The sequence below is a fragment of the Rattus rattus genome, chromosome 8 (genome assembly GCF_011064425.1).
Source record: "Rattus rattus isolate New Zealand chromosome 8, Rrattus_CSIRO_v1, whole genome shotgun sequence".
Lineage (NCBI taxonomy): Eukaryota > Metazoa > Chordata > Mammalia > Rodentia > Muridae > Rattus > Rattus rattus.
The window spans coordinates 3,012,567-3,026,967 of record NC_046161.1 but is presented as its reverse complement, the minus strand read 5'-3'; the positions used below and the strand labels follow the sequence as shown (position 1 = coordinate 3,026,967).

Below are 14,401 nucleotides of genomic sequence, written 5' to 3'. Positions count from 1 at the left end.
GGTACCAGATAGCTTTTTGTTTTCCTCTGGGGTTCAGTACTGTGTGCAGCGTGCAGTCTCTTCTGGTTTCCCCCAGGCGGTCCGCCTCTCTGAAGGTTTAGCTCTCCCTCCCACGGGATTTGGGGTGCAGAGAACTGTTTATCTGGTGGGTCCCTTCAGGTGTGGTGTCTCTGGCGCAGTGGATCTGCTGCTCCTGGGCCTCCTCTCTCGGGTACCCAGAGGCCGTGCACAGTTTCCTCCTGGGCCAGGGGTGGGCAGGGGTGGGTGGCGTTGGTGGTCTCCTCCGCTTTGTTGCCTCCAGGAGTGCCCGCCCCGACAGGCGGTGAGAACTCCCCCTCCAGGGGGCCTGGGAGCAGAGAGCTGCTGAAGGCAGGGATCCTCTGCTGGTCCGGGACTCTGGCCAAACACCGAAGTGTCCGGCCCCAGAGAACTCCGCCTCTGTGTGACCAGAGATCCTCAGGCAAGTCGTTTGTAGCAGAAAAGTTTGTCTTACCTGTGGTCCCCAGGCTCAAGTTTGCTCGCGGGGTGTTGCCTATGAGCTCTCCACGGCCTCAGCAGCCAGGAAGATCTGCCGCAACACAGTTTCAGAGGCCCGGTCCATTATCATCAAGGCAGGAATATGGCAATATCCAGGCAGGCATGGTACAGTAGGAATAACTTACACTTTAAAGAGTAGTCTCAAAATCTATGTCTAAATTTTCTGATTGATACACACCCAAGTCACTTATTGCATCCCCACAGTCAGAAGAAAATCCTTCCACCCAGTCTTAGTCCCTGTGCACCAGGCAGGCTACCTTAGGAGAAGTGTCACAGATGTCAGGTAGGCAATGCCACCCTCACCTGCATGCTAACCCCTGTAAATGTCTCAGTCTTAACTCAAAACTGTTTGAAGGGGAGGGTGTAGAAATTCCTACAGCACAGATCAAAAGTTAAGGGTGATAGCAGAATGTTTGTGAGAGAACAAAACATAAGAGAACTCACAGATATGCGCCAAGAATCCATTAACTCTACACAGTCAGAAAACTTCTCCAAGAGTAAGCAAGAGTGGCCATGTGGCCAGGTGACCCTTGAATGGGAGTTAAAGGCACCTGGATTGATGGGCTGCCCCCAGTACCTTTTCATACAGGCAGCTGTGCTTTGAATCTTAAGGGTAGCAGTTTATTCCTGTTATGTGCTGAGCCCAGGACACTGTGGGGACTCAATAAATGCTAAATAATCACTGTGCATAATTTATTGCTGTTTTTTCTTCCTTTGTAAAGACATGTCATAAGTTTAGGTATAATCAATCCAGCTTTAAATTGAATGAACTCTGTCTTGGGAAAGGAACCGTTTTTATTGCCTCTAAAGCCCTGCCAACAACTGCAAGCCAAGCAGGAAGGATTGCATAAACGGATTAAAAAGTGCAGCAGTCAGCAATTACAAGTGTCACCTTGAGATAAATACTCATGCTGGCTCATGCATTATTGGGCTGGTAGGCCAGGCCGAGGTAGAAGGCCAAATCTGTTGCCAGTGACAATGACAATGCATTTGTCCAGTAGAAGAACAAACCGATGCAGTTAACTTGATGGGGGTGGGGAAGGGCATGATGCCTGTGAAGGCAAAGACAGGGCAGATCAGCACTGAGCTGTTTCCTTACTGCAGTCTTATGCCAGCCAACCTCTAGTACATTCCTTTGTCCCTGCCCCCCACCCCACTTTTTAAAAATGAGAATAGTGAAAGTGAAAAGAAAACGTCAAGCTGCAGTGAATGCCCTTGCTTCTTTTCATCCATAGCCTCTTTCTTAACACACAGAAATGGCAAACCCACAGGTGAAAAGAAGAAAATTAACATCATTGGACCTACATTAGGCCTTCTTGGAGGATAAAAAGTTAGGATAGTGAATGGTTGTACCCCTGACGTGCCAAGGTATCTAAATGCACCAAGTTATGTGTGTGATGGCCATAGTATCCAACAGCTCTCAAAAGGGGAGAGTTTAAAACTAGAATAAATGGGTTCATCTGACTGGATACCAATAGCACAAAAGTCTGGTAGCCGGCATGCTGCATCAGGTATCGAGTTTCCGTCAGAGAGAAGTGATAACCAGTGGAAGAGCTCTCTGGCTCTCCAGTGGGAGCCTCCATGGGGAACTAGGAGAAGGGGCTACCCTTCCTTCGTGTTTTCCATCTCTGTGGCTAAACACCAAGTTTAATTCAAAGGCTCATTTCTTCTGTCTAATTTTCTTTATTTCAGCTGAGTGGGCATGGTATGATAATGCCAATTTTGCTTTCCTTTCCAATTTACTCTAGACTTTTTAAATGGCTCTTTGATATCAGTGAAGGGTTGGAACCTCTACACTGACTATTTTCTAGAAATGTTAAGTAGAGTCCATGATGCAAATCTTCTTCAGGACACAGAGATCCATAGTAGAATGCTGCCCCATGGCTTAGGAAGTACCTTCTTCCTGTTATAGCCCCAGCGTGTAGCCCAGGTGTCGGTCACTTGGTGCAAGGTCTGTGGGAAGAATTGTATTTGCATGCTAGAATGGAGATAAGAACACATACCTCTGTCCAATTTCTAATAGATGAGTCTTAGGTGTAGGGGAAAAGCCAGGTCTGTGTAGTTGTTCCTATTAGATTACTAGCACCAGGAACTGCATTAGGTTTTCGTATATGACTACATGAACTCTTTATACCAACTATGTACAAATAAAAGCTTATTTTCACATGGAGGAAATAAAATCTTTGAAAAATTAAAAAAAAGACAAACTCAAAAATCAACCATCTCTAATTTCTTTTCCAGTGATATGTAAGGTTTATGGAAGCAGACTAATCATCATTTCTCCTCTCCTGTGTGGGTCCTAGTGGGAGAAGCAAATACAGCTCCTTTAGCTAGTCTTCTAAAGCCACATTATGTCTGCCAGTGGAAGCAAAGTGGAACTAAAGAAAAGACAGCCTCGTCAGTGTGCCAGATGTTTTTGCTAAGAATTGGTATTCAGTAACAAACAACTCCATGACTGAATCAAAGAAAACAATCAGATTCTTTTTAGCATAGTCTTTCCAATCATACACAGAGGGAAAATAATTCAAATCTTATTATTGTCTCTTATGCTTGGAAGCTCTTATCTCTAACCTAACCTAGAATGTGGTATGAAAGTTCTCCAAGAGCTGAGAAATCCACACTATAGATTGGAGATAGGTTACAGCATGAGCACGACCCATGGCCTAGAGCAAGGCATAAAGCAGGGCATAGAGAAGGATGCATCAAAGATGCCTACCCCAGGTGAGTAAGGGGGATTATCGTAGGAAACCTGTTAGGAAAAGGGCTAAAAGTGATGTTGGTATTATAGGATAGATTATAATACCAGAAGGTAAGAGAAATAAATGAATAATTGTGTTTTTATAATAAACAACGAGGGGCTCTTAGCTTTTCTTCAAGGTTCATAAATTCCCCAGGAGGAGTCTGTCCACTTTGTATGCTTAACAATCTCACTGTGGATTTTCAGATCCCCTCTTCTATATATCTTGGCCTAATTGTGGAAACTATTTTTATAGAACAATCAAAAATTGTGGAATACTTTAAATTCCATAATTCCTTTTGTAGGCTGCATTTCTTAAAAGTAGAAAGATTTTCCACTTTTATCTATAACAACCTACTATATTTCAATAAAATGTCATCAGCCCAATGCTGATTTCTAAGGTTTAAAAAAACATCATGGAGCAAAGTGACAACGGGAATTTACTGAGTCCCTGTTGTGTATAGGAAGTGTGTTCTTGCACACACTTTAATTGGTTTCATGATAAACCTTTATTTTGGATATTGCTATCTCCATCTTTTAGTTGTGGAGAAACTTAGATACCAAGAGGTTGAGTAACTTGTCTAAAACTAGTAAATGCTCATCAAAAAATTTCCAGGAAATAACTGTAGGTAATAGAGTGTCTGAAAGACATTGAATTCAACTTGAAGAATATTGGCCTTATCAGGCAAGTCTCTGTCACTGAGAACTCTACCTAAGGGCATGTATGCAACCCACTTATGAGATAAAAATTAAGAAAACAAGCAAAGGGATGCTTATAAATAAGTCAGGTTTAAAAAAAAACTCTCTTTCTTTCCTTTAAGCCTATGACTTTAAGCTTTAAATACCAGTGGATTCCCCACAGCTTTGTAGCCAGCAAACTCAGGTTCATGATATTTCTGTCTATTTAGACAGTGTCAGTGAACCATTTAGAATTTGTATCTCTTTCTGCAGAAAATAGGACTAATGATACTCTCATGCCATGCATTTATTTAGCTTGAATGAATTTAGAGTGTTTGAGATCAAGGTCCACATTTCAGTTCTCAGGAGGTCTGACCCACATTCATGTTGCAGACAAATGAGGTCAGGTTGAATACAGAATCACCTACTGTCAGTAGTAGCAGAGGAGAGTGGGTCATGGCCACCTTCATCTATGTATCAGAGGGGTGATGTCCAGGCATGTTCAGTTTGATTCATGTAACTTACGCTGTTCTCTCAAGTAAAGACACCCAATGAGTCAGGTGTCCCCATACTGGCAATTCCTGAAACCATATATGTATGCTCTTATACAGGATGTGTCTCCTAAATGGTGGTTCAGAGAGCAAAAGCATTCTATATCTGAGAGGTTAAGAAAGAAATAAGGTTTGAGAGAGGAAATACTCAATGACCAAAACAGTTCTAGAAAGTTCATGGGTTGGCAAGTTTGATACTTGGCAATTCTTGTGTCTGCTCTCAGGAGAGTGCAGTAAACAGAGCTTGGTTGCAGATTGCACAAGGCTCCATGATTACGTATGATCTCAGTCTTATGGGGAGGACAATGGAGCTCAGAGAAGATGTGGCTCTGCACCCAGATCTTCAAGCAATGAAAATAAAACATCAAGTGCCATTTGTGGACACATGATCAGGTGCTGGATACCTTGTCACTGCCTCATCCATAGATGGTTTTGCAAAGTGGAGAAATGAGCATTTTACACAAAGTGAAATTTCTCCAAAGGGATGCTTTCTCCAAAGCTACTGTTTTAGGATTTGAGTCCAAATTGTATGACAGCTTTGCTGGACTCCAATGTTCTTATTATTTTCCATCCATAGCATTCTTTCTTATGATCTATTTTGGAATTGAGTGTTGTGGTTTTGTTCTAATGTTATTTGTGTTAATTTGGCTCCCCAAATTACACAGGAACTGGCATATCTGCCTAGATGCCCTCAGTTTGCTTTGATTGGTGAAATAAAGTGGCTGACTGCTAATGACTGGGCAGGGAGACAGAGGCTGGATTTCAGATTTCCCGCGCTAGGGACCATGAGAAGAAGGATGGATAAAGTCTCCGTGACAGGGTAGCAGAAAGCTGGAGCCGGAGAGACGCAGGAGAAAAGGCAGACAATACGTAAGAATCATGGTAGAGTGTGTATGCTTTGGAAATGCAAAGCATTTGGCTAGTATAGAAGGGGCATGCACACCCACTGGGCAGTTTACAGCAGATTACCTCACTACTGCTACAATTGAGGATGAATACTTTTAACACTGTGAATACGTTAATCTGGTACTGACCTTGTTTCAGGAAAACAATGAAGCTGATCATGTTTCAGTGATTTGTTTTAAAAAGGAGGTCTACTGTGGTAATGGTGTTTGCAATGCCTCTGAGCATCTAACTTATAGAGAGGCCTACAGGAACTACCATCTCAAACCTGCCTGACCAGTGCTTACTGGTGTCAGTAAAGGGTTTTATAAAAATAATTTCACCCAGGAATTAAGTAAGCATCTAAAGAAAGCTGTAATTTTCAAATAGTTACTACCTCAGTACCTTTGGAAACTTCCTGATATAACGTATGTATTATACTTATTCATTATTATTATTTATTATAGCCATTCTCCAGTTTCTTGTGCCTATCACTTACATTAGTATACAAATTAGAGGGAAATGTTTTAGATATTAGAGCAAAATATCATAAATAAGATGAACAGAATTGACACTGTTAGGAATGATCCCAGAGTTACAACAGCTAACCATTTAGGGTCTGTGGAGTCATATACTTTATATTGTATTGTTTTTGGTAACTGAATACCTAGACAGTCGCTTCACTTAATGGTAAAATCCTGACAGGAAGCAATACAAGCCAATCTTAGTACATGTACCCAAAGCTAGGAATTTCTTTGGAGAGGAATATAAACATACTTTATTAACAATTCATAACTGATAATTTGAAATATACCAATACACTTGCCAATATTTCATACCATTTCACCCTCCCTCTGTCCCCTCTGTCCCCTCTGTCCCTCCCTCCTTAGTGCGAGTGTGTGTGTGTGTGTGTGTGTGTGTGTGTGTGTGTGTGTTGTGTGTGTTGCAAGAGACTGAACCCAGGTCCTTGCACAGTCTAGGCAAGTGTGCTTACCACAGAGCTGTAACCACATAGCCAAGGCTGTTATTTTAAAATTTTAGCCCAGTGCTTGCACTGTGGACAGGTTGCCTCCTTTGCTGCTGTGTGTCATTCTGAAAAAAAAAAGTTGTCCTTCAAGAAGCAAAGAACTAGGTCTCATTTTTATTGTTAATCTCTGCAAATCTCCTCTTACTTAGTGTCCAGTTTACTAGAACCTAGGGCTGATTACTTCTTAATGTGGAAATGTCTACTTTTATTTTATGAGACGTTTCCTAAAGAAATACACACTGCACCTAAGTTCATAGGTTTTTCACCATAGTTTAGCTTTAGTTAAGCCACAGTGGTCATGCAGTGACCTCGATGGCATTAGGCAGCTACTAGCAAAGTCAGCCATATAATTTACCTAATTTTGCTTTACTCATAGCTATTAGAAAAAGTAAATAAAACTTGAATTAGAGAAGACATTTTTTTCTTTAACTTTTGCATATCTGTGATGAAAGTATAAGATTGACATGGTTAGCATTCTGTCTAAGCTCCACCCCACAGTTACCTGGCAACAGCCAGGGAGGCCTGACTCACTATAGAAGGGGCTGCTTGCTCCTTCCCTCCTCCCTCTCTTGTTCTCTCTTGCTCTCTTGCTCTTGTCTTCCTTTCCCCCTTCTCTCTCCATTCCCTTCCCCACTCTTTCTCCCTGTGCTACCCCCCCCCCGCCTGCCCGCTCACCAGCCCCCCCCCTCTCTGGCTTCAGTCTGGTGTTGCCCCTCCCCGGGGTGGGCAGGGGGAAGGGGGCATGTTCTGTATCCCAGCAACATGTATGCTATTCTTGTGGTGGGTGGAGAACAGAGTCCAAAGGGAACATTGGCGAAAGCTGTTCTTCACTAGGCTGTAGGGGTGGGGAGATGGGGGGGTTCGGGGATGGGGTTTGGGGGGTGGGAGCAGAATGCAGGAGGAGAGTCCCAGACAGTCCCAGAGAGCTCAAACAAGTGGGAGGAAGGATGGTCCAGTGGGAGGGTGGGGAGGGTGGGAATTTGGCGCGCGGGGGTTGGGGGGTGGCTGGCTGGACGCAAGAGGAAGGGCCAACCTGCTTTTTATACTGCGAACCAATGGAGAGCAGGAGATAGAAGAATCAAGTGTAGGGGTGGCAGATGGTTGTGAGCATGGGAAAGCAAGTCTCATAAACAGAGTTCCTGGCAGGATGCAAGGGGAGGGCCTGACAACAAGGGGAAACTCCTCCCACTTGCCTGGGTCCTATATTTCTCTGCTATTTTTCTCCACTTACACAATCTGTCAAAATTACTTAAGATATTCATTCCTATCCTGTTTGATAGATGATGATTTTTACTAGGGCTCTATTCAAATATAACCAGTCCTTATATCCCTCAATCTTGTCAGAAGTCTGCTAATTATTAATATATTTAAGTTATGACAGATAGAATCTCCTGAATCCTTTAACAGTTTGCCACACAAGGTCTAAGAAGATATGAACATAGCTTCCAGAGGCTGCTTGAATTGTGATATGTTATCACAAGGGACAACACTGGATACTGTCAGAGTCAAATGATTTATCTAAATCAAGATAAGTTATTTCTCATGTCACATGTATCCATTCCACAGAGAAAAAATGCTCTTAGTCTTCTGTGCTTGAAAGCCAGACTGACTCCGCCCAAGTTGCCATAGAGACCATAGAGACCACAGGGGACTGTTGGTTAGTGGACTCTGTCATTTTTTAAAATTGATATATGACTGCTAGATTATAGTTTATTTTCCCCCAGATTTCTGACTACATTGACAGCTAAGGTAGGTTGACAACTGAAAAACAGACCTCTAAAATCAGTTTCTAGCAATTGGTTCAGATGTAAGCTTTCAAAGATGTAATCGGTTACTTCCTTACCTAAACTTGGTTTTCATTGATTAAATGCTTCACAGTTCCTTTTCTTACTATGCCACTGTCTTAAGATTACTTGAGTTCTTATAAAATTGCCTTGCTGTAATGAAACATTTTAACTATATAATCACAGATTCTTGTTCCAGCTCCACAAAAACTCATCTTAAAGACTCATCATGTTGTTAACTCATGTTATCTCTTTTATAAACTTATAAGATACAGGAAACCCACTCAGACTTACCTCTCATGGGCCAAACAAGACTCCTCCCAGATAAGTACATCTGCCTAAAGTTCCCACTTTCTACCTATTCCAGGGGGTGTGATTCCTCTAGGTTTCGAATTTACATTTAAGCAAAAAAAAAGTTCTTTCTCCAAAATGCATTTAACTTTATTCTCTACCTATAGTGTGTGTGTGTGTGTGTGTGTGTGTGTGTGTGTGTGTGTGTGTGTGTGTGTGTGTGTTTCAGCATCTTGCCAAGTCCAGGTGCTTACTACACTATGACAACTTCAGAAAAGCAACTTCCAGATGTTCTAAGCTCCTTTCACAGACACAGACCTTCTATTGGACCTGTTCCTTCTGACCTATCCTCAGATGGTTTCATAGACCCTGGACAACAAGGAAACAACCAACTATAAGATTGGACAAACATCCCCATACCCACTTTCCTAGGTTCCCTAGAGACACGTTGCCCCAAAGCAAGCAGGAAGTAACCAGAGATCACAATGACCCTATTCCTACTTTACCATTGCTTCTTCCTAATTTTTCTTTTTTAATAAATCAAAACAGAAGAATGTTAGCATTCTGTCTAAGCTCTGCCCCACTGTTACCTGGCAACAACCAGGTATGCCTGATAGTATAAAAGGAGTTGCTTGTCCCCCTCCCCCGCTCTCTTGGTCTTGTTCTTGCCTTCCCTTCTCCCCTCTCTCCCCATTCCCTTTCCCCCTCTCCCCATGCTCACAGCTGGCCTTCTCTTCTCTTCTCTTCTCTTCTCTTCTCTTCTCTTCTCTTCTCTTCTCTTCTCTTCTCTTCTCTTCTCTTCTCTTCTCTTCTCTTCTCTTCTCTTCTCTCTCTCTCCTCTCCTCTCCTCTCTCCTCTCCTCTTCTCTTCTCTTCTCTTCTCTCCTCTCCTCTTCTCTCCTCTCCCCTCCCCTTCTCTCTCTGCCTTTCTCTGCCTCTACTACCCTTTGACTCTTTCCTCCATGCCCTGAATAAACACTATTCTATACTGTACCATCATGTGGATGGTCCCTCAGGGAAACCTCAGCATGGGCCCACCGAGGCACCCCCTTTCCTTTCACTTCACTACACCTCCATAGAACATATCCCCCTCTTTTTATATTTTCATAAATGCATCAGATATTATTGGTTAAAATTTGGGTATTGAATCTATAGTTGCCTACAGATTACAATTTAACATGCTACCCCTTCCACATTACTCCTGAGAAACTGATGGTTGGGTTTACAAAAATTCTTATATTCTTTCCAGTCTGCAAGCAGCAGTACAGCTGAGTTTGAGCTTATCCATCTGGGAGCTGGAGAGAAGGCTTTCTGTATGGAACTCCTGGCTCGAACATAGTTATCTGTCCTAGATCTCCTCTTACTCATCTCAAGCTCTTCTCTGGACAAGAACAGCTTAGTTTAATCTACTCTCCCCCACACAGACACCACCAGAGAAATCAGAAGTAAATAACATTGGATCTCAAAACATAAACTGTTTTTGTTCCAGATATGGTGGTCCACAACTGTGATCCCAAAACGGAAGTAGCTGAGAAGTGTTAGGCCACTATATCTTCACACACAGACACACACACACACACACACACACACACACACACACACACACACACACACGGGTGGGTTCTTGCAAAAACAGAAACATATTTCCTCCCAGTGCCTACTCCCACAATGACAACTATGAGACTATTCATTGATAGATGCCTCGATCATAAGCATTTGCCCATTCCCTGGCTAGCTCATAACATATTTGACCCGTTCAAACTACTCTATGTCTTCCACATAACTAGTTACCTCTCCTTTAGTCCCAATCCACTTATTCTTTTTGAGCCTTCCTCAGCATCTCGCCCCAGCATGTCTCTGGAATCTTTCTCAGTGTCTCTATTGCATCCTAAGATCAGTTACCTGCTGGTTTATCTCCCATCCCCAACCCCAACACTCCCTCCAATTCCCAGGCAAATCTCCCTTTTATTCTCTCACTATTTTCCAGAATCCCCTCTCTTCCTGCCTCCTATTTACTGTCTCAGGTAATTGGCCATCTGTTTTATTTTTTATTGACAGGTGATGCTTAAAAGAGACTCTATAGGTTCTACTTGACTCCTATGTGAGGTGTTGTTTGTTTGTTTTTGTTTTTGTTTTTTTTTTGTTTTTTGATTCAGAGGCTTCTTTCTTACACTCTATTATATTATTGTTTTCTCTATTCATATTCTAGTTTCCCAGACTTGTCCTCTTTAGAGCAATGAAAAATCCCACTTTCTGATCCCTGTGAAAACCAGAAGAAAAGCTGCCTGACAAATCATTAAATGAAAATTACTGAGACTGATTGCACAATCCTATACTCCAGGTTCAGAGGTGGTCAGACAGGAGGACTGTAATATCAAGACTTTCCTGGGCGATGAAGTGACACTAAGGCTACCCAGAGAATTCTATGAGGTCCTGCCTCAAAAGGAAGAGTGCTTGCCTAGCATAGACAAGGCCCAGGCATAACCATTACTACCTTGAAACAAAAAGAAATTCTAGTTCTTTTCCTGTACAATATCACTAACATTTTATGGTACCAGTGGGAGAATATTTTGGTTTTAGCTCAAAGGAGGGAGTCTCCTTTTCTGTGTTTACTCCTTATTCACTGTTCCCCTTCTCAACCTCTAGAACGAAGGAGCCCCAGGTTTGTGTTTTCAAGTTCTAAAGGCAGAAAATACCAGCTGAAATATCAAACCCAATTTCCTTTTCTCTGTGATCCAAGCAGGTGGTTTGACCTCAGTGGAATGACAAACAATTAGACCAGCACATTTATTCAGTACTAGACAGTGGTGACTTGGCAGGGTTAAATGAAAGGTATGAGTCCCTCTGCCTTCGGGCTGTTTTATACATGAGACTAGGAAATGGAACCAGAACCAACAGGGGAGAGAAAAATGATGTTTACTTTGTCACAAACATCAAGTAGAACACTGCCTCGAATGCTCTGGCAAGGTTAGTTATTTCTGTAACCAAAGGCATTCTTTACAAACTGACACTCTGTCTATGGGGTAGATTTTTATAGATTTCTGAAATACATTGGGCTGAGTGGGAGGGGAGAGTTCAAGGGCAGAATATTTGTTAGGTGTTTCAAGGCCTTTAGTCCAATCCTCAGTACTTTAAAAATTAATTATCCAAACATATAAAATTCAGATTAGACATATGGAATAAATGCTCTCTTCATGGTGACTTTGAGGACACCTCAAAGCATCAATAAATAATGTTAGCGCTGTAGCCTCTGTCCTTGAAGAATCTGAGTCAACATGTCTTGGGTGGCGCTATGAAGCTGCATTTCATAATGACGCCCATAAAATTATTGATTCAGCTAAAGGAGTATCTGTGCAATAAGGGAATTGCTTATTCCCTTAAACAACTTTTCCTTGTGTTTGCTGTTATGTCACTCCTAACTCTGGAAATCAGGGACTGATTGAGAGTCAAGATAGGTTCACCATGGAAGTGAACATTTCTCAGAACTAGCAGTTGATTAGAGCTAGTTAAACATTCTTGAACAAGTGCCATGTAGTTAGGGCTCTAGAGGGCTCCCTGAATAGCCTTCAAAAGCAGCGGTATATGCCTTACAAAGACACAGGAAGGTTAGCAATTTAAGAAAAAAAATCACAAAATGAACATGCTTCAGATTTACATCCCAATCTTCTGTTTCAGTGTTTCCAGGGAAGACACACCAAGAAGCAAGGCACTGCAGAGGTTACTGGTACTGAGAAATTTTTGGGCAAAGTTGGGCGTTTTTGATTCTGTGTCTGATGTAAGGTGTAAAATGTTTTCTGCTAGGTCTATTTTTACCTCCTTTCAGGTTGACCTACTGGAGACCTAAGCAATGTCTTAAATAAAACCAATGCCATCTTTGAAATGAGCCCTGAGGAGGTTCCATTCCAGTCACACAGATCTGGATTAGGTGCATCTGGTAACACCAGGTTCCCTGCATCTCTAGCAATCCCTCCTCTATTGTGAGTGCTAAATATGTAAAAATCTATGACCTAAGCCAGGAGCAGAACACCATGACAGACGTTTAGTGATCTAACTAAACAGGGTTCAGCACTGTCTTGTGTTGTGTGGAAACAGCCTGGGCTCAGAGCCTGGAAACACCTTTGAAGTTACAGAGTGAGAAACAGGCCATGTCTTGACTGACCACCTTCAGAAGTATGCAACACCAACCCTAGAAGATTTATTAGCAAAACCTAGTAAAAAATCTTATCAAATCAAGCAAGGACAGAGCAGGAGTTTGACCATGTTATTTTTTGTACTGGAGTTACACATATTCTTTCCCTAAGATTATGTATACCAGTCGCATGATAAACATACCATATTACCAATTTTGAAGTGTTAGAATTATTATTTTTACTTAAATGTTTGTACAAACATTCCTTTCCCTTGTCCTTTCATTATTTTTCCCCAAACTTACAATGAAATGTACTCAGATATGTCTCAGATATGCCACACTATACTGTGATTTATCCTCTTTTGTGACATTTACCTCTTCAACCTGCCAGTTGCCCAGGTGCCTAGGTGATATGATCAGAATGAACATTGTCAGTTGCAGAAAACAGATGCAACTACAGATAATTATATTAACTGAATAAATTTCAGAAGGCAAATTCCACATTTTTCATTTCTGGTTTTTTGATCTCATATAGACATGCAACATCATATGAACAGAAAACATGACAGTAGAAGCAGCTGTCAGAGGATCAAAGAGAACCAACTGGTGGCGTGGGTATGAGAAGGGGAGAGAAGGGTAGGAGGATATACTCAACAGGCAGTGTTTGTTTAAGCAAGCCAACACTGAATGAGTCGAATTGGACTGGCTCACAAAACGCTGGCTGTTCACAGCAGCTCTCTGGCCCCAACACTGGCAGTCCTGCACAAAATCAACACTGACAGCTGCCAGAAAAGCACAGTAGTTGATCACATGGAGAAAACTAGTATGAACCAAAAACCAGAAAGCTCAGTTTGTCTGCATTATTGCCTAGCCATGCAGTCCCTGGCATGTGATCCACACACAGTTCCTGACTTTGGTTTCTTCCACTATAAAATCAGGATTTACGTGCTAAGGAATAGGAAGCTGGCCTAGATATATTACTTTCTATTTCTATTGTGTGTTATGTATGGGTGCTTTTGTGCATGTGCATCTGTGTACACTGACATATACGAATGTGCACATGGAGGTCAGAGATTGATGCCAGATATCTATCTTTCTCAATCACTTTTGAACTAATTTCTTTACATTTTAAATTTTTTGAGGTGGAGTTTCTTGTCATTCTTGGGGATCACTGAATTGGCCATACCTGCTGACCAGCGATCCCAGAGATCCTCTGGTTTATGATTCCCCAGCATTGGGATTACAGGTATGTGCTATCATGTCTGGCTTTTTAACTACTTGGTCACTATCTATACTCAGGTCCTGATGCTTTTGAAGCAAGCTTTTACCAACTGAGTTCTTTTCTAGGCCATAGATATTTTTTATAAGGTCTCTAAACTATGCTATATTGTTTACAGTCATATACAAAAAACAACTTGGACAAAACACACAACTTCATTTGAAAATGTTGTGACATACAGATATGATATTGGGCTGGCAATACTTCTAAGACACGAATGAATTAAGAATATCACACCACAGATATTCTTACTGTGAACACTTGTACTTACTGATGAAGAACATTCCAGAATCTGCTCCTTACCTTTAGACTTCCGTTCATGGTATGACCTGCCTCTGTGACGAGGGGTGTCCATGTACAAATTCTCCAGATCCTCTTGCCAAGACGCTGGACTGAAGTACCAGAGCAGATCTTCTACAGTATCAATTCTGTATAGCTTTGTCCAGGCATCGGCAGTGAGAGGGAGTCCATTACTGATGGAGGTGATAGGACACCCCCTAAGAGTGA

The 14,401-nt window shown here is 41.9% G+C and overlaps 1 protein-coding gene across 1 annotated transcript in view; it reads right to left on the bottom strand.

Annotated features, from left to right (window-relative positions):
• Pdgfd (platelet derived growth factor D) overlaps nt 1-14,401 on the bottom strand; it is a 209,508-nt gene that overhangs the window by 19,458 nt on the left and 175,649 nt on the right. The window contains 3 exon segments of the mRNA XM_032911072.1: nt 14,198-14,356; nt 14,359-14,376; nt 14,379-14,391. Coding sequence (XP_032766963.1) covers nt 14,198-14,356; nt 14,359-14,376; nt 14,379-14,391 — 190 coding nt within the window.